The 19,826-nt window shown below is 36.1% G+C and overlaps 1 protein-coding gene across 45 annotated transcripts in view; it reads left to right on the top strand.

Moving 5' to 3' along the window:
- Positions 1-17,381, top strand: part of NRCAM (neuronal cell adhesion molecule) — a 150,807-nt gene extending 133,426 nt beyond the window's left edge. For 25 of the 45 annotated variants that reach the window (XM_072033756.1, XM_072033813.1, XM_027457206.3 and 22 more), the window contains 4 exons: positions 2,625-2,756; positions 5,285-5,363; positions 7,099-11,178; positions 14,971-15,109. In XM_072033756.1, the coding sequence (XP_071889857.1) occupies positions 2,625-2,756; positions 5,285-5,363; positions 7,099-8,938 (2,051 nt within the window). In that variant the 3' untranslated portion in view covers positions 8,939-11,178; positions 14,971-15,109. The other 20 variants (XM_072033840.1, XM_072033847.1, XM_038166258.2 and 17 more) reach the window with 5 other exon arrangements.
- Positions 17,382-19,826: the final 2,445 nt, after the last annotated feature.

Consider the following 19,826-nt stretch of genomic DNA (forward strand, 5'->3'; position numbering starts at 1 on the left):
AAGCAGAGAGGTTGTTTATGCCAGAGAAAGCTAATGGTATAAATGCCAATAGGTAAAGTTTTATGCAAATACACAAAAAAACAAAGCCTAAAGCAGCAATAAAGAAAGGATCAAGATCGTAGTATAATTCAAAACAAGCAGAACAGAAATCTTCCCAAAAGTATCTCTCTGAACAAAAAATACCAAACCAGTAGATAAAGAATCCTGTACATAACTGTTAATGAACCTTGGCTGATATCTTTGACTAGTTAAGAAGGGAATTTAAAGAGAATTTAAAGACTCTTTTATGCTTTTTGATCAAGGAAATGCTCCATGTACAGTATTGCTCATCATTCTTAATCTAATGATATAGCATATTTTTTAGAAAAGCAAAAATGTTATGTCATACTGTCTTGAGTCTAGATTAAAGCTTTTAAACATTGCAAAAAATCAAGTGGGCAAAGGGAAAATTATTGGAATATGGAATGCCTTCCAATGCTTCCAATTAGGAAAGAAACTGCAATGTTTGACATAATGAAGCTTTTGCCTAATTTTTTTCTTAAGCAAGCATTCCTATAGAACATCTTAGTAGTGTGTGGTTTCATCTTTTGAGCATACCAGTACGGTGTGTTGCATTGACTTCTGCATTAGCAGTTCAACAAGAGTAAATAAATGTATTTCTGCCTGAGGCAGATAATTTGCTCAGAGTACACAGGAAATTCTGTGCCATTTTAAAGTTGCACTGAGGTCTAGAAACCTTTTCCTACTGGATATACAATAAGTTAAGGAAGCTGCATAAGTAAGTTTTCACCTTTATTTCTTCCCATCTATCTTGCATATTTTTATGCATGAGTTGTTTTGCTTGTTGCTATTTCTTACTATGTTTGAATGTTAAATGTGCTTTTGCATTTTGCTACAGTATTTATTATACAACCTTTAATGCCTTATTATAAATGCATCTATATAAAACTCAAAATAATTTTAACCTTTATATGGAAACAAAATTTATATTAATTTGGTTTACAATTCAGAGGACGATTACCTTTGTGATTTTGTTTTTTAAGATTGCCACTTTTGTTTATATATTTATATGCAGTATATAAAGTATAAATATATATATTTATATAAAGGCTGTATACACACATATAACTTAGACATTTCAGTGCAAGAATTGTTTAAATATTACTCATAGGTACTTACTGTTTTCATGCAGTTGGTGGAAGACCCTCAGGAATCTAGGATCGTATAGCACGGATGTTTGCAAGCTAGCTGTCTCAGCCTCTGCCTTAGCTAATAAATAACATTGAGACATGGGCTTGAATTCTGGCCTATAACTGAATACTGTTACATTTTGTTGTTAGTGTGCTTGCCAGTCCAGTGCAGTCTCTCGTCAGCTAGCTGTCTGCCAAAGAAGGCTGCGGCATTGCTCAAAGGACAGCACCAGGACAGGACTCTTCCCAGTTGGCATTCTCCATGTCTTGTAAGGAGAAGAGAGTTGGTGCTGTATCACCTGGACAATCCAAGCTCAATGAGCTTGGACAGTAAATGCTCCACTGGAAAAAAAAAAAAAACAACAAACAAACAGGTTGTCTGTGATGTCCTTTTATAAGCCTTCCCTTAAAGACATATCTTCTCGAAGGAGAGGTGGAAATCTTTTGCAGGCTCTGGGATTTTCACATTTCTCTGTGTAAAGCTATTTATGCATTGTGTCCTCCACTTCAGTGGAAGCAAGAGTTCAATGGATGTCCTTCTTCATCCCCTTCATGTTTTCTTCTATAGCGCACATTCCCAACTCCTATCACCTTTCCCACTTTCTTCCAGCAGCAATTTCTAAGGCCAGTTGCCTGTAGTGTTTCCAAATACTGTGTTGGAGACAAGTAGGAGGGTTCCAGCCACCATACCACACAGATAATTCCTGCCCTCTCTAGTGGCTGTAGTGTTTCCTGTGTGGTTTGCCTATTATTTACATAATTTTCCAGATAGAGTTGGCAATTGGAGAGAAACTGTGCCAAGGAAAGGCCTCCCAATTGCCTTGTGTTAAGTCCTCACTAATGCTAAATTATGGCAATCATGATAAATTGTAGCATGAGGTACAGGTCTGAGGAGAGGAAGAAAACATTATGCTTAATAAGGCTTTAAAGGATGCTTCATTGTTGATTTTTAGTTGGAATTTAATATTAGGGCCTTGAATGACCCATCTGTTTCTCTGTTTCAGACTAATGGGTGTGCATTAGCTAATGAGTATTGGCTTTTTATTCATTTTGATAATGCAATCTAAGTGTTTGTGTGAATTATAATTTGCAATTTCATTTCAGACATTTAATTAATGTAAAGTGGTTGAGAATAGTTTTGAGATTTGTGAAAAGCAATATAGTATGTGTACATGTTCTGCAATAGTTCTTAAGTCAAAATGTTGAAGAAAGTTGGCAGAATTCTTATATTTTCAAAAGTAAATTCTGTGTGCTTGTACTTGGAAACATTTTGAATATGAAAATATTCATAGTATCACTGTTTTTCTTAATGCTAATTTTCACAATGAGTGTTATTCCTTAATTAATAAATGTTGTGTACAGTATTATTTATTTTAATTAATATAACAGTGCAGGAAAGCATCTCGTAATATTTTTTCTTCTTCTGTTCTTTAGCAATGGCAAGTCGGCAGGTTGACATTGCTACTCAAGGATGGTTCATTGGTCTTATGTGTGCTGTTGCTCTTCTTATCTTGATTTTACTGATTGTTTGCTTCATCAGGAGGAATAAGGGTGGCAAATATCCAGGTATGATATATAACAAGAGTAAAAATTATCTAGTAGTAATCCATTTAAGACAGACCTCAGGTTTACTGGAGAAATTACATTTGCTGCTGGTTAGCATTTACATTGTGTGTGTAGGAGATCAGTACTATCATTTGATAGGCTTGTTGGGAGCAATCTGCCCATTGGTAGAAAACTTCAATCCTTTTAAGCATATGAAGAGCATCTCCTTCATCCTGGAGGGTCAAATAACTACATGATCACGTTAGAGAAGGTTGAGCTTTGATTGATGTACTTGGTCATACTACCAGTACTGCATGCCCCTTTCTCTGAAGTCTAATGCAAATGTGTTTTAACCCACTGAAATGAGCTGAGGTAGAATTTAATTGGAGAAGGTATGGAAACATATACCATATCATAGCTGCCATGTTACTTAAATGTCTTAGGAGTGCAGCATTTCATAAGATAGATCCCTTAATACAGTTACTTTTTTTTCAAATATTTTATCCTCCTTCTCAGAATCTGTGTCTTCTTCAGCCTCAGTATTTTTGCATCTAAATTTCAAATATCACCCTCCAGCTAGGGTGGTTTTTTGTTTGCTTGGTGGGTTGTTTTGTTTTGTGTAACTTTTTATTCATAAGAGTTTTTCTTTTTCTTCTTTTATTTTTTATTATTAGACTAGCAATGGCCAAATATATTTTATAATTTGTAACAAAAAAATTGGAACTATACAACGTACCTCTTCTATCCCCTGGGACATTATAGAAGACATAAATTTGTTATATATCCATGTGTGTATATATGTTTCATGTATATTTCTTCCCAGTCTAATATTTGTGCCTATGTAGCAGCTCTGTAGACTAAAACCCTGTAGAAAACAGACACTGAGTGACATCGAGTTTGCCTATAACAGTAGTGACAGGATCTCAGAGCAGGAGTGAGGTATGAGTGAATATAAATGGACTTCAGGAGGGCATCAAAGGGTAACTTGAGATAACTTGGAGTGAGCCACCAACCAGAAGAGGGTAAAACAGTAAAAGTGTAGGAGACAGTTGGATGCTAAGGATGTCATTACTTTGTGGAGGTCTTTGCTATGCCCTTCTTTTCTGGGCTTCTGCAGATTTATGACATGGAAGGTATTAACTCTTTTATGTATGCATAAATATATATACACACTTATATGGATATAGCCAATGACTAGATATGGCAGACCTTAACTGTATAAGCACACTGAGAATGTACTCATGTTTATAACAGTGACTCCGGAGCTAGTTGTATTTCCTCTGGAGCTAATTTTATTTCTGGTGTCATTGGAAATGCAATGTTCCACCAATGAAGTGACAAATGCAAAGCACGGTTAATAATTCTTTTTTTGTCTTAATTTTAGCATGTCATCTTGAGATTACCAGTTGTCATAAAAAAGTGGTAAATTATTTCAGTATGAAATTATAGCAGACAGATTTCAAGGTGTTACATATTATCATAATTATAGATTACTGTCAGAAATTATTCATATCATCTTAAATAAGAGTGTATAAACTAATGATGTACAAATTAAGTGTGGAAATTACCAGAATAAAAGATAAGAGATTGTATATTGGATTATGTAACTATCTGCTAAACAAGGGAAGGTTTTGAATAGCCACAATGCCAGAAAGGAAAAAAGAAAAGGGAAGAATGATAATGAAGATTATTTTTTTTGAAGCCAGTATATTGTTTTATTCTGTCAACAATCTTAATTTATAGGAATATATGTCTTCTATAAACATCTGTTTCCTCAGGTACTAGCAGGTTTCTGTATCTAAGAACACAGTGCTACATACTTGTATAGGGACAGGTTACATGCAAAGACTAATGCAAGATTCCTCCATTCTTACCAGTGAACGACAACAAGATTACTAAGCCTGCAACAAGGATGTGCAAGAAATACGATTGTGTTAATTTAGCTTCCACTCTAGGTGTTTTTGCCTTGCTTTTCATCATGCTATAGAAAAGAAGCAATGAACAGACCAAACCTACTCTTTTTTTTTTTTTTTTTCTGTCATTAATATATGTTAAATGCTATTTAAAATTCCCTGGAGATTGTTGCAATACCTTGACTGCATTGTTAGTGCATGACATGAAAGCCGACGGAAGCTAACAGTGAACATAAATGAACTTGATTCAGTGTTATCAATCAGTATGGGAGTAATATTGAGGGGCAATATGGAGCATGCATAAGTAAAACTAAATTGTTCAGATTTCATTAAACAATAGCTCTAGTAATATCATAAGTAGGGAAAATTTTTACTAAGATTTTTAGCAAATCTTTAGTTGGAAATGAAAGGAATAAAAAGTTTTACTAATGCAGTATTTTGTACTTGAATAAGATTCTATAACTAATAAACATTTTTTTTTTCTTTAAAAGAAAACATGTATCTGAGACCATAGCTCAAACAATGATTTTTATTCAAACCACGTTCCTGCCAAATGCGATCAATTTGAGAAATTAGGGTCTTGAGGTTTCTAGTGTTGCAGTTTAATGATAAAAATTACTATTTCAAATATTTTAGTGAAGGAAAAGGAGGATGCACATGCTGATCCAGAAATACAGCCTATGAAGGAAGATGATGGAACATTTGGTGAATACAGGTGAGCAGCTGATGTGGTTTGTAATGTTCACTGTTCATATCACACGTCCTTTATATGTCACACTTACTAATTCACAACTAACTTTTTTTCAGTGTTGAGAAAGATTCTGCATCCAGTGTTTTGTAGAACTATAGACAGCATTTTAACTACACTATTAGGAAAAAAAATGAAACACACACAAATTAGGAACTGAGAGTTCAGAGTAAGCCACCAATACAAATCCTTTCAGTTAGGGCATATCTCACATTATGGTTTTTGAAAGTAAATTTCTAATTGAAATTTAATAAAGACAATCTTGTGTTCCATTGACTTGAAAATGAATGCATTTAAGATGGCACCCAATACTAATACCTAATCCAATAACAAGGAGGCAGTGTTGAACATGGAGGTGAGGGAATGCCCTACAGGAAAAAGCAGATCTTGGTTTCATGTATTTCAGTGCAAAAAATCAAGAAAGAAGCTTCAAAGCATGTGACACAGCTTTTACTCATTTATTTTAAATGTAGGCTAGCTGAATCTCCTGACATTGCAAAAAGCACACACTTTGCTAAGTCTGTTCACATAATACTTAGTATAGGGTTTTGTTGTGTTTTGTTTTGTTTTGTTTTGTTTAAGCATTTTGTTTGATGGTTTTTAACTAATACAGGAAATAATGTTCTTAGTTTGTAAGTATAACAATACTGCTATATTTAACCTGAGTGTTATAATGCATTTCACAGTGTATTCCTATGTAAAAAATATTGTAAACACCCTTTATTATTTTGAAGATGTGCAATTTAATGTACAAAGCAAAACCATTTTTTTAAGAAGGATTCACTCTGTTGTTGTAACTTCCTCTTATACGGGTAATGTGCATCTGGATCTGACCAGAATAGATTTCCAATTCTGAATGCCAAAGAGCAGTTTCTGTTCATTCTTCCTGGATTTTTTTTTTTTTTTTTTTTAAAAAAAGGCAAACATTCTACTTTTTCTTAGCTTAATCCTTTTAGTGTAGCATTTTATTAGAGCATTACGTGTATATGTATCGATGAAATTTGGCTGATAAAATAAATAGTGTAAAGCAGTGTTTGGAAGCAGATGTAAATAAGTATTGCATAGACTTTCCTAACCAGTCCAGTTTGCATTCTTGTTTAATAGCTCCTCTGCTTTTCTGTACTTAGAACTTTCCCTTTGTACAGAATTGTACAAATGATGTGACTTCAATATGCTTTTTCTCAGATCTAGACTAAGACTATTAAAGTCTGCTTTCATGTGTGACCTGTAGCAAGATTTGAATTTATGTTGCCATATTTAAGTGGCTTGAGTTAATCTAAAGAACCATCTCGTTCTATATTAAAGGATTTTATAATGCATTTATCAGCCTCTTATCTGGTAAAAATGGACAGTTGCATGCCTTGCTTTCAGACTTATTCATATGCTCATCCTATTTTTACTATGCAAAAACTCCTTTCTAAAATGTATTTCTGTGTAATTAGTCTATATTGGGCTTTCCTCTTTTTTCCTTAGAGAAAGGGCAGCAGCAGCAACCAGTCAGATTACAGAAGATATCTTGGCACCCTCTCTGCAGCCCAACATCCCTGCAGTCACTCAATTCCCAGTTTGTCTGCCTCACATGGCACTGGCCGTGATGCAGTGCTTCTTTGAGGAAAAAGGGTATAGGGTTTCCCTTGAACAGAAAAGTAATTTATGAAAAGTCTAGAAATTCGAGTATTTTGAACTTTTTTCATCACTTCAGGTCCATGTCTGCTTGGACAGGAAGGAAAATGGACAAGGAAAAGAAAAGAAAAGGTAGCTGTGCCAATTCTCCTGAAGCAGACCCTGTCTTTACCAAAGCAAAGTCTGTGAGATCTGACAGATCCAACTTCTTCAAAAGGTCAGGGGATCAATACTCCAGCACCAAATCAGAGGCCTCCTACACCAGGAGGAGGGCTAGGCAGTCTTCAGAGCTCACAGGGGTTAGTTCTGTCTCTGCTTCCCTCTGCCAAGAGGAAAAGAGGTCAGACGAATGGAAGTACAGGCATGACTCTAGACATCATGCTTCTGAGCAACAGATAATGGGTTCGGAGGAGGGCTCAGATTCTCAGGCAGGACAGCCACCCCCTTTCCAGCAACCCCTCAGCTGCAACTCAGGTCGTGGCTCAGTGGCAAGGCAGCATTCTTCTCTCCAGCACTGGTTCAGCCAGACCCCAGACTACAGCTCAGATTCAGAAGACACTCAGAGCTCCTACCACAGGAAGGTAAGACCTTCTACTACTCATTTCTCTGAATCTGAAAAGAATTCACTAATGAAATCTGTATTTTTGCCTGAGCTAGCTACTGTCTTAAAGGATGCACTGACAGCAGCCAGACAAAGTATAACTTCTGTGGCACAGGCTAGGTCCCACTCAGTTAAGCACCCCAGGGTACCAATTACAGAAGTTCCAGTGGTTCCTCTATTAGCAACTGGGACCAGTTCCCAAACTTTTGAAACTGACCCTGAGGACAGTTTAAAAGACCAAATAGCTTCTGTGAAGGAGAAAGCTGAGGCTGGCAAGGCTTTGGAGGTTGAATCAACCCCTGAAGATGGGGAAATGTCATCTGAATCCCCTACAGAAGACCAAGAAGGACCAGATGCTGTGCGTAGGTTTGACATGGAGGATCAGAATTATCTGTTCAAGCACATTAAAAGAGCGTTAATGCTGAAAACTTCCAGATGTGAACGCCCTTCAAAAGAACTGCCTATCTCATCTGAAGAAGGCAAGAGAGATAATGCACTTCCTATCCATTCAGCAGTGGAAAATCTTGTCTGTAGGATTTGGGGTAATCCTGAGGCAAAACATGAAGCCCCAGCAGTACTACGTAAGCTGTATCCTCTTCCAGTGGATAAAGCTGCTTTGTGGGGGACCTTGCCTAAGGTAGACAGGGCATTGGTTACTGGTGATTCTGTACTTTCGATGCCTGCTAAAGGGGATGCTCTCCCTAAAGATCCTACTGATAGAAAGATTGAGGAAGCAATTAAAAGATCTTTCAAGCTGGTTGCAGCACAGCTTGGAGTATCTATCTACTGCACTTATGCTTCTAGAGCATTGCTCATATGGCTGGAGGAAGAACGAGCCAGAGTCAAAATAAAACGGATCCCACCTGGTGCCATACGAAGGAAACGCAGGCTATGTAAACTTGCAGCTAATTTTATCCATGATGCAGCTGAGGATTCTCTTAGACTCACAATTAAAAATATGGCATGCCTCACAGTGGCCTGGAGAGCTATATGGCTACGTCCCTGGACCTCATCATTAGATCTCAAATGTCAACTGCTGTCTTTACCATACACTGGTGGCAAGCTATTTGGTGAATCCTTGGTCCAGATCATGAAGGACTTTGCAGAACACAAACATTCCTTACAACAGCCGAAAAAAAAAAGCTCTCTTAGAAGCTCTTCATTTTCTTATCCTCGCAAGTCTCTGAGTTACTTCCATTCTCCTCCAAAGTTTAAAGGAGGGAAAAGAAAGTATAAGTTCTCACATTCATTCCATGCCAACTATGAAAGGACATCTCATTTTCAGCGAGACGCCAGACCATCAAAAGGAACTTTCTAAGAACATAGACTGGCTTCTTTTCTCAGGAACTGGGAAGAGTGAAAGATTCAAAAATTTATACTGAATAGACTTCAATATTTCTAGACAATGCTTAATTGCTAATGCTGATACTTCGAAAATTTGTTGTTTCAAAATTAGATTTAACTGATTAAATGACTTAAATCTTAATGATTAATTATGATTTTCTAGAGAAATCATAGATTTAGGGGAGTTTTTTGTCACATTCAGTTTGTAGGCTTCTCAGTATTCTTTGGATTGCTCGGACTTTGAAGTTTTGCACTCTTCCACTGGGTTTCTTCTAAGAGCAGGTATCTGCAGAACCTGCCAACATCGGATTTTTCTGCAGTCTAAAGAGGAAGTAATGCTCTAAGAAACCTAGGTGTTTCAGGAACCACAGAATGACTGGGTATGCACTGTTTGTATAACTGGTGGCATTCCTGCATCTTTACATAGCAAAGGAAAAGGGTGCCTCTAGAAGTCGTTTTTATAGCAAGCTGATTTCACTACAGCCCCAGTGGTTTCCTCAGTTAGAGAAGACACTGAATTGTGGACAGTCAATGCCCACATCAATAAACTGCAAGACATACAACAAATAGTGAAAATGTATGTTTTTTTAAATTCAAAGTATAGGCTATGCAGAGCTCCTGTTCTGGTCAGCGCAGATATATAAATAAGCCTAAATTTCCATCCTGGGCCATAAAGCAAGAGAAATTAAGAATTTATGGCATCTATAGACCTCAGGGGAGGGGTGGGAGGAGTATGAAAGCATGCATTTCTAAGTTTGCTTTACAGGGAGTATGAAAGTATAGCTTTTCACGTCTCTTCTTACATGATATCCAAGTGTATTTGTCCTCTTGTACTCTGTAAAATCTTAGGAAGATCAAAGGTCAATGCATCTACAGCAGCAGGACTGCTACTATGGTTACACAATATGCTCACACATTTTGTTGAATTCTTTTGCCTCTTGTCTTCAACATTTTGTCACAAACTATTTTCCAAGACATTTCTAGCTATGCTATGAAAGACTTTCTGGAAATGATGGGTGAACAGTTCTTTGATTGTCAGATAATCTATTAGTCTTCCTTCTTTCTCTAGGTTGATTAACAATGAGGATGTAGTTTGTAACTACAACAGTATTTTTTTTCTGCTGTACTTACAAAGATTTATTGCAGCCTAGGTTTGTTTCCAGGGGTACCTAGCAATGATTTTTGCCTCACCACAATAATTCTAAGGTCGATCCCTTCTAGCACAAGCTGTGATGTCAGCAGACTGCCGGAAGGATTTTAGTCTCTGAATAGATTGGATTTGGCAGTGATCTTACTGTGTCCTCATTCACACACACATGCTTTCTTTGATGGTTCTTATTTTAATTCTTGAGCATCTCTGTCACCTGATTTTTTAAATAATTGCTTTGATTTCAGTTTGAACATTTTTCCTCCAGAAATAGCAAAGGTTTGCTTAAATTTATCTCAAGCAGATTTTTCTTTAAGATACTTACTACGAGTAGGTCATATTCTTTGGCTAACAACAACTTTTTTAACTTGTTGCCATTTAAAGCCAGAGCTTAATCTCCCAGTTTTTGCAGCTTTTGCCAAGATTGAAGATCAAATATTAGATGTGCTAAAGAAAACCTACTCAGAAAAATAAGTTATTTTGTCTTAGCAAGGTTGGAAATAGTAAAAAGTTTTGAAATCTGAATTGATACAGGTGCTTAAGTGTATAGGGAAATAATTCTTTACCTGTACAGTCCTTGGTATCCCAGTCAATTTAGGAGTGTGAGCAGAAACCCATTAGGTATTGGGGCAGAAGTTCTCTGGGAGTCTACAGGAAAGCCACAGTGCAAGGTCCTGTAAGCCTTCTGTGGCGTTATGTGGCTGCTTATACTTAAACATTTCTGGGCTGTTGACATGAAGGCACAGAAAAAGAAATTTACTACCAAAAAATTCCATCTTCAGCATTCTCTTTCTGCCCAGAAGATAGCCCAGAATGCTTTACCCATTTTGTTTGTTTTGTGTTGCCTTTCATCTGACAGTTGTGTTATGAGGAAAAGTAGTATATTGCTAACCATATATTGAGTTGTTTTGCATGTCCATGAATGTGGCAAAGTTTAGTGGGAACTAGTTGCCTGCTGGACTGCAGAGGCATCGTAATACTGTCCTCCCCATTCTGACTGGTTGCTGCATGTACCCATATCTAAGGAAGAAAAATTGAAAAGTTGAAAGAAGAAAGGAGATTTCAAGGTACATATTTCTTTCAATAACTGATGAGCTTGTGAAATGGAAATACTTTTTTAAAAAAAATAAATAAGTTTGTACTTTGTATTTATACATCATTATTGTTACCTCCGTACTTCTTCATCTCTCTTACTCATTAGGTACAAGTTTGCTGTGTGTTTCATTAAACAAATGGAAAAGATACATGTATTCATATATTAGCAATCATTTATGAAAAATATTTACAGCTTTTAGAGTCTGCTTTAATACTAAATGCACTGTCCTTACTGAAGGGGCAAGAAATGCCTGGTACATATTAGTACATACAAAAATGACTGGTGCGTCTTTATTAACAAACTTTCATCCTTAAAAAGCTAGTGGCATGGAAATTATTTCTAAGAAAACAAATCGTAAAAGTATCCCTAAGCTTAGCTGTCATGGTCATCTGAGCTAAATATAAAATTCTTACACATTCCCACCTCTTGTTTTGTTCTTTTTCAGTACTTACTGTCTCACTCTTAATTGAAGGCACTGCATACATGACGCATTTCTAAATACTTCTTAAATTTTCCAACTGTAATTTTAGGTAACCCAATTTGTACCTTATTTTTCATTTCAGGGTATTGCACTAGATAAGTTTAAAGTCAGCAAGCAAAACCACAAACAAAAACTGAAAGATCTATTTTAATAGATTTTGATATATTCTGTTTGTATTTTGGAATAGTTTTATGAACAATCAGAAACAAGATTAGCAAATCTTGCAGATACTGTATCAAAAGTTCTGACTTTAACGTTTTTGCAATATAATTTTATATGTTCTAAAGCATAAAGTGTTTCATAGCTCTTAGGGCATCAATATTCATAATGGGACAACTCAGCGGCTTTTGTACATTGCTTCTTGGCAGCACACAGAAAACCCATTCATTTCCCCAGAGCACCAGGCTCCCTTCTTTGTTTTGCACCCCCACAGGTACAAAAGTGCTGTCCAAAATGTTGATGTCTTCACTTTTTTGCTCTCTCCTGTTTTGTCTTTTATCTTTCCCTTACAACCAAAACATTGTATTAATCTAATACAAGTGTTTATAATCCAGCGTGAATCAAGGTACCATGCAATATGTTTTCCTGAGCAAGGAGTGGAAAGCACCTTGCGTAATCCCATTTCTTTTTTCACTGCCAGAGTCTTGGCAGAACTTCTTTCTGGACTTTTCTGGTGCAAAAACAGAGTGAATACCCAGGTTCAGATTTGATTTTGAATCCGCTGTAACTATGGTCTTATACCAGCGCCCACCTCTATTCAGGTGCACTCATGGGTGAATCAGCAGTTTTGTTTGTTTGTTTTTAATTAGACAGTAGAATCTGCATCCTTACTAAAGCAGAAAAAACAGACACAATACAACCAGCTGTGTAAGTATTTCTTTACTGTTTTGCATATAAATACATTTTGTTTATAAAAATACAGACAAAAAACCCTAAGAGCAACACAAAGCAAAAATTCTCCTACCCAGATTTATCTGTTACCAATTAAAATTGTTGAACTTTTTATTGGATTAAACACAGAAATGTCTGATATTTTTTCATACGGTGGTGTATTATTTATTTACTGTGTATTTCCAGCCTAAGGAATTATGCTGGATAGGATCACACTTTAGAACATTTACACAGAGTTTCTTGACCAGTTGGAATAGGGTACAAATGCAGTTTTTAATTTGTTTTCATTCCTACATGTTACAGTGTAGTGTTCTTTACTAAACACTCTTACCTTGAAGTCATAAACACTTCAGGTCATTCTTCTTTGAGATTATGACCTGATACTATTTCAAAGTGAGGGTCTTGTCTTCAGTGCTTGTGTAGCCTATTTTAATGACTCTAATGCCCACAAATGGGGGCAATGAAGAAAGTACCTTGCTATCTGACGAGGAGACATGCAATTTTAAAATACTCTGTTCTTTCTTTAGCATTTTTCACACAGGTTCCTTCCAAAACAATCTCCAAATGAGTGATGTCTTTTTAATCTGCTCATGTTTGCAGTGTCATAAACATTTGCACTTTGCTGCTGAATGATTGACATTTTCAACTAGAATTCATTTAAGTGTTAACAACCTAAATGTTCGCATTATCAATGGGCACAGAAGATCAGTGATATTTATCCTCATGCCATGTACACAGCAATAGCTTAAAACAAAGTTAAGCCAATATGATCAAGTTTAGAGTTTTGGCCTTTGTGCATTTTAATTTTAACATGAAGTTTTTCTTACATGTTAGTAAGATAGGTGTTCCTACCACTTCTGTGTATGCACAGAAAAGTAAAATCTCTGATATGCACTTTTAAAAAATGATATGCATAGTAGAGGTGTACTTCTTTTAAAATGTGAAAACTTGAAGTCTTCCAAAGCCAAATACAGATGAGGAGATGAGGGGTACCAGCTTGGTGGAAAATTTATATACTGTTTTTTTGCAATAGTGAAATGCTTCTCGATAGGGTATATATTAGCTAACAGTGTAACCTGTGTGACCTTGTACATACTTTATTGCTTTGATTCCATCTAACAATTTGGATATTGTAAATTTATTTTTATTTACTTCACATTCTGTACATTTCTTTATATTTTCCATGAGTTGGAAGTCAGTAAATAAAAAAATAATAATTTGTTCTTTGGTACATATATAAAGTCCTGTGTTTCGTTTAAGACAATTGCACCCATAAGTGCAATTGTAGTGTTTTTTAATTAGAAATGGTTTGGAGCTGCTGCTGAAATCTTCACCCTGAAACTGAAGTTCAGTTTTAAGTATTCAGAAATAGACCAACTAGATCTATTTTATAAAATACAGGCTTACCACAGCTACAAATCTGTTCAGGGTTCCTGATGGCACTGCAGCTTTTCCACCAACGAGGGAGAAACTGCAGTGCTTTGCTAAAGGGATCTTTCTTCCCTGCCTTTCTTTCCTTTCTTTGTTTCTGTTGTGCTCCAGATTATCATCATCATTGTCAGAACATGTTACTAGTTATGGATTAAGATAGAGAGGTTGATCTGATAAGTAATGAAAAAAAAATAACCATGCTCTTAACTACTCAGTTCTGGCTGCTGTAAGCTGAATTATTGCTTTACCTGTATAGAGTTTTAACAATTTTAAAAGCAACTTATTATTGATAAAATACTGATCACTATCAGGATATGGACTTTGCTTTTCTTCTTAGGCTATTTTCATTTGTTTCTTCTGCACCCTTTTAATGGAATATATAGGTCTCTTGAAAGGTAAGGCTGAAAATTGCAAGTCTGGCCTGCATTATGTAACAAAATATTTGAAATGCAGCATTTTATTTTCTTTGTACAAGTAAAGAAAACCAGTATATCCCATTTAACTAAGTTCATTCTTCATTCGTGTTGAAGGAGTCAAAGAAAATAAATTTAACAGACTAACTTCACAGCACATCATAAGCTTGTTACTCTGAGGAACAAATAATTATTATTTTTTTTAACTTTACAACCCACTTTTTAATGCTTGCAGTTGCATCTAAATTGCTTCCAAGCCAAGGGCACGAGTCTTATGCCCTTGTATAAGTCATGCACGATGAAAAAAAAAAAGAAAACCACAAAAAAAATCGTCCTCCACTGAAGACATTCGCTGTTTAAACCATTACTACACCATGTATTCATGTCAACTGCATCATATTGACTTGTCTCTCCAATGTGATGTGGGTTTACTAAAGGATTACAGGGCTGCTCACATGCTTTTTATAAACTCTGCATGCACGGCTGATTTTGCCTTAATGAATCGTACATCAGTTAATTCATTTTGTTTGTTTGTTTGTGTCTCCAGTGATGCAGAGGACCATAAACCTCTAAAAAAAGGAAGCCGGACACCTTCAGACAGAACTGTGAAAAAAGAAGACAGTGATGATAGTTTAGTTGACTATGGAGAAGGTGTAAATGGTCAGTTCAATGAGGATGGCTCCTTTATTGGACAATACAGTGGTAAAAAAGAGAAAGAACCTGCAGAAGGAAATGAAAGTTCTGAGGCTCCTTCTCCTGTAAATGCCATGAATTCATTTGTGTAATCAAAGAACTCGATCCCCTTGTGTCTTCTGTTTGTTTAAAGCACTTGTACGTCCTCCTTCTCATACTATGAACATGCAGGTAACAAAGCTCCTCACCTCAAAATGTTTATGCTATGAGAACATGCCAGTCAATACAATTACTCAGTATGGTGACACATCAAGTGGTATGTTAGTATGAATCAAAATACAAAATTCAAATTTTGTTTGAAACTTGTTTTTTCTTACTTCTTTTTTAAAAGGAACTGACACTAAAAATTGACTTCTAATTTTGTTTTCTGTTGAAAATATGGTATAATGCATGAAAAAAAATGCTACACAATTCACAATCTCGTGTACACTATAAAAACATGGTTGGACAATTTGTTATGCAGTCCTTGGCTGAATCCCTGGATATGAATTCCGTTTTCATTGTCAGAGTGTTATAGTAGTATTATATAGAACTTCAATGTCTTTGTGGACATTGTTGTGAAATTGGTGACTTAATGTCTAGCTATCATATGTCTTTTTGCAAGACAGTTAGGAACAGTATGTACAGTATATAATTGCTAAATGATTTAAGTATGACACTTGCATTTGCTGATGCTTAATGAGACCCTATTATCTGCTCTTCGCTCCTATTACTTTATAGCCTTTTTAATCTATCAAGTATTACAGCAGTACAGTGTTCTATTTTTACATCAAAACACATTGGATTGATTTTAGGGCATAAAAGATACGCATTGCAATGCATTTTGGAATTTGTACAGTCACTGAAAGAAAAATTTTAAAATGACAGAAAATATTCCAGAAAAGACAGGGCAAAATACATTCAGTGCCTTTATACAATATGCATTCCATAATGCACTGTACTATGAAGTCAGTTGCTGCAGTAAACTGTGATTAGTGGACAACTATTGTTGCCAAATAAAGTAAAAATGTAAAATAAAATAAATTTTTAAAAAAGTGTTATGAAACTGTTGTGCTAAAAATGGAAGGTTTTAAATGTTTGAAATTACACAAAGGAAAGTATGTTTTTTTTTCCTTTAATAAAAAGAACACTTCCTAGACAGTTACAGCACAACATGTTTTCATGGCCTTAAAAGATTTATTTAGGAAAATAATAAAACAAACAATCAAACAAACAATCAAACAAAAAACACATGACAAACAACCAGAATTAAATTATTTACTAACACAGCAAGGTATAAGCTCTTGTAAAATAAACAGCTAAAAAACAAGCTAGCCAACTACACCAGCAAGAGTGCATTTCCCTCTGTGTCCTGGCCTGCTCAGTGTGGCAGCTTTGGAATTATCTACACCCCGAAGCACTGTGGGGTTACCACTCACAACCGCAGAATTCAATCTGACAAGTGCTCGTATGGTTTAGTGGTAAAGGATTACCATTATCAGTTACAAAATTATTTTCTCACATACTATATCAATCAAGTGTTTACCTCCAAATATAAATTTTTATAACAACCTATGGTTGAAGGAATGCTCAGTTTCATTTGCCAATAAATTGGTTTTTCATAACTTGCATCAAGTTTAATTTTAAGTAAGCTTTTTATATGTAGATATTTTGTTGAATTTGTAAATACACTTAAAGCGTAGGTGCTATATGCTTCTAGGTGTTACAAACAAATAAAACAAGAAAGCTTATGTTGTACTGTGTAAGAAGTACTATAGCCAATGGTGTGCATGGTATTTTAAAGCATCTACTTAAATATATATATAATATATATTTTTTTTTTTTGCTGTGAAAACAAAATAGTGAACTGTTCTGCTTTTTTACTGCAGATTCCTAATTGAACCATTCGGAGCTTTTGCCAGTGCATTACATCAGACCCTAGTACACGTCACAGCTTTCATGTATATATTGTAGGTAAAGCACAACCGAAGTGATCATAATTGTACGCTAGCTGTAATAAGCTTCTTTCGCACCTTTGAGCTTTTCATTGACCAGTTTTCTTAATGGGAATCGAAATAAGAAATGAATTATACAAACATTGACTACAAAGCACAAAGAGAACATTTCTTAATAAGATTTTACCAATGGTTTTGGTAAAAGAGAAGTATAATTTTATTTAATTGTAGATGCTGAATTATCTGTGCATGTGGGGGTAAACATACAGGCTCACTTCTGTAATAGTGCAACAGATTTTGTATTAAAAATAAATGTGGTTTTAAAATTTCACTGTTTGTTCTGTTTACACTAGCAGTAAAAGTCAGATCTGATTCACCATGTAATTAAGGATTCAAATTGGAAAAAGCATGAAACGACTCTTATCAGAAGCTGTTCCCACGTTGTTACAGGACTTTATGTACCGCAACCAAATTACTTATGGACTATTGCCTATCTTTACATACCACCATTTGAAAACGATATGAATTTGTCTGACCATTTCCCATTGAAATCTGCTGCTGTTTACACTTTACTTCCATGGATGCTTTATTTAGTTGTATTTCTGCAGTCATGTCCATACCTGTAAGCGTGAATAAGAGAAAATAAGAATGTCCATTCAAAATTAAGGGCCTTCAGATAAGATCCCAAATAAGGATTTTGTGTCCTAAAGGACATACAAAATTCTGAGTATTCATTTCTAAACAGGATATTTAACAGTACATGAAGTGAGGTGAGTTTAACACCTTTCACAGTACACAAAATCCATTGCAATGCTCTTTTCACACCCTGTCTGTTCTTTGTATGAATGGAAACGCGCTGGGCAGGAGGGCAGTTGCTCCACAGAGAAGGCTGCAGGAGAGTCATGGATTCCAAGAGGTGCGGACGCTTCAGGAAGTACATCAGAAGGTTGATGTTTGCGATGCCCGAAAGAGGGATTTTATCACTGAAGCCATTCTGTCTGCCCTCCGAGCCACCTATATACTGGACCCCTTTGGCTATTCTCACTTCTGTCACCTGTGTAGTCACAACAGTTGCACCCTCAGACATGGGGCTGTCTTTCTCTGTGCAGGCATCTATTGATTTTTCCAGCAATGTACATTGACTGGGAGACTGTTTCTATTTTGATTAAAGATAATTCCTGGAAAGAGGGATCTGAGTTCCCTAGGCTTTGTTGGGACAAAAGATTTCACATGATAACCGTTTTTGGAGACACACTTCTGTTCCTGTTTCCCAAAGTGCATTAATACATACAGTCACCACATTTTCCTTTTAGTGATTTACTTTTGCTTTTGGTTTTATTCTCACTGAAGTGATTGTATAAATCCAGAGGGAATTAAAGAGGATACCCCGTCAGTAGTTTTTCTTGTAATCTTCTATTCTCACATCGTTCCTAGGAAAATAGAGTTTCCTTGTGGATCTGCATAGCAGAGGCAAAGTGGCAAAGTGAACCAAATTCTTTTCATGTGCTGTCTGGCCCGTTTCGAGATGGAATTTGGAGAAATAATAAATGAAGCAATATTTTCTACAGTACAGAAGTGGGCTTTTTGTTGTTATTGCTGTTTTCTCTGAAAGAAGGATTAGGGATAAAAGCAGGAAGATGTTGAGATGTTGAGAATTGTCCTTTGTTGTGTGTAATTGGAAAGTAATTGTCCTTTGTTGTGTGTTTCTGTCTCTCTTCCTCTCCTGGCCTTCCCTCTTCTGCTGTCTTAGGAAAGAACACTTCAGAGAGCTGGCAGAAGGAGTGACTGATGTCATGGGAAGATGGAAATAACTGAATATGCTACTGTAGGGGTCTACCCCCAAATAATGCTTTCTGGGGTGCAAATTAACTCCATCTGGTCATCATTTTTAATCTCTGAGGGGATTCATGTTTTCTCTTGCTGCTCTTTGTGCACATGAAGTGGAAACTTTAGACCAAGCTGTCAAGATAAGTGCATGTCAACAGGACGTTGACTGACAGTAGATGTGATACATCGTGACTGTAAGCAAACAAATAAATTCTCATCCTTGTGGTCTCACAACTTTTGGCAACAAAAATATATGCAAAGTTTCTTACTGTACTCAAATGTAGGTGACCCAGTAACAAATCCAAATCCTGTTTAGTATCTTAAAAAATGAACCCTTCATTTGAGAGCTGGAGCAGTGTGCCCAACTGTGCATTTGGCAGCACTGGCTTTGTCCCCTGGGGAAGCACTGCAGGATAAAATTAGAGCAAGCTTGCTAGCAATGGGATTGCATATGTTCCGTGCTGAGAAATGAGGCAGGGCAGGGGACGGCTTCTGTCAGCAGGTCCCCTCCAGCCTGTTGACCTCCTTGACCCTGAGGTACCCAAGTAGAATAAAGAAGTTCAAAAGATGGTGTTTCCCCATATGCTGTGGAAAAAAAATAAAAATAATATATATATACATATTATAAGCTTATATATATAAGCTGAATCTCTAAATAGGAATTAATTCTGCCTGAATTTCTGTTATGTTTTGGATATTAGTGAAGAGGAGGAAAAATGCAAGGTCCCCAGTTCAAGTTGTACAATTATATGTGCCAGGGTTTCAGACCTAATCCTAACTCTAGCCTGACCTCTGGGAAATTACTCATGCTGTATTAAGGAACAAACTATATTTACTTCCAACAGTAAACTATACTTGATCCATATCTTCCAGAGGATGCTGCCCTATTTCCCAGTCCAAAGGCCTCTAAAAAGGGATGCTTTGATCTTGAAACCCATCACCTTATCTG

This window comes from Anas platyrhynchos, chromosome 1 (assembly GCF_047663525.1).
Source record: "Anas platyrhynchos isolate ZD024472 breed Pekin duck chromosome 1, IASCAAS_PekinDuck_T2T, whole genome shotgun sequence".
Taxonomy (NCBI): domain Eukaryota; kingdom Metazoa; phylum Chordata; class Aves; order Anseriformes; family Anatidae; genus Anas; species Anas platyrhynchos.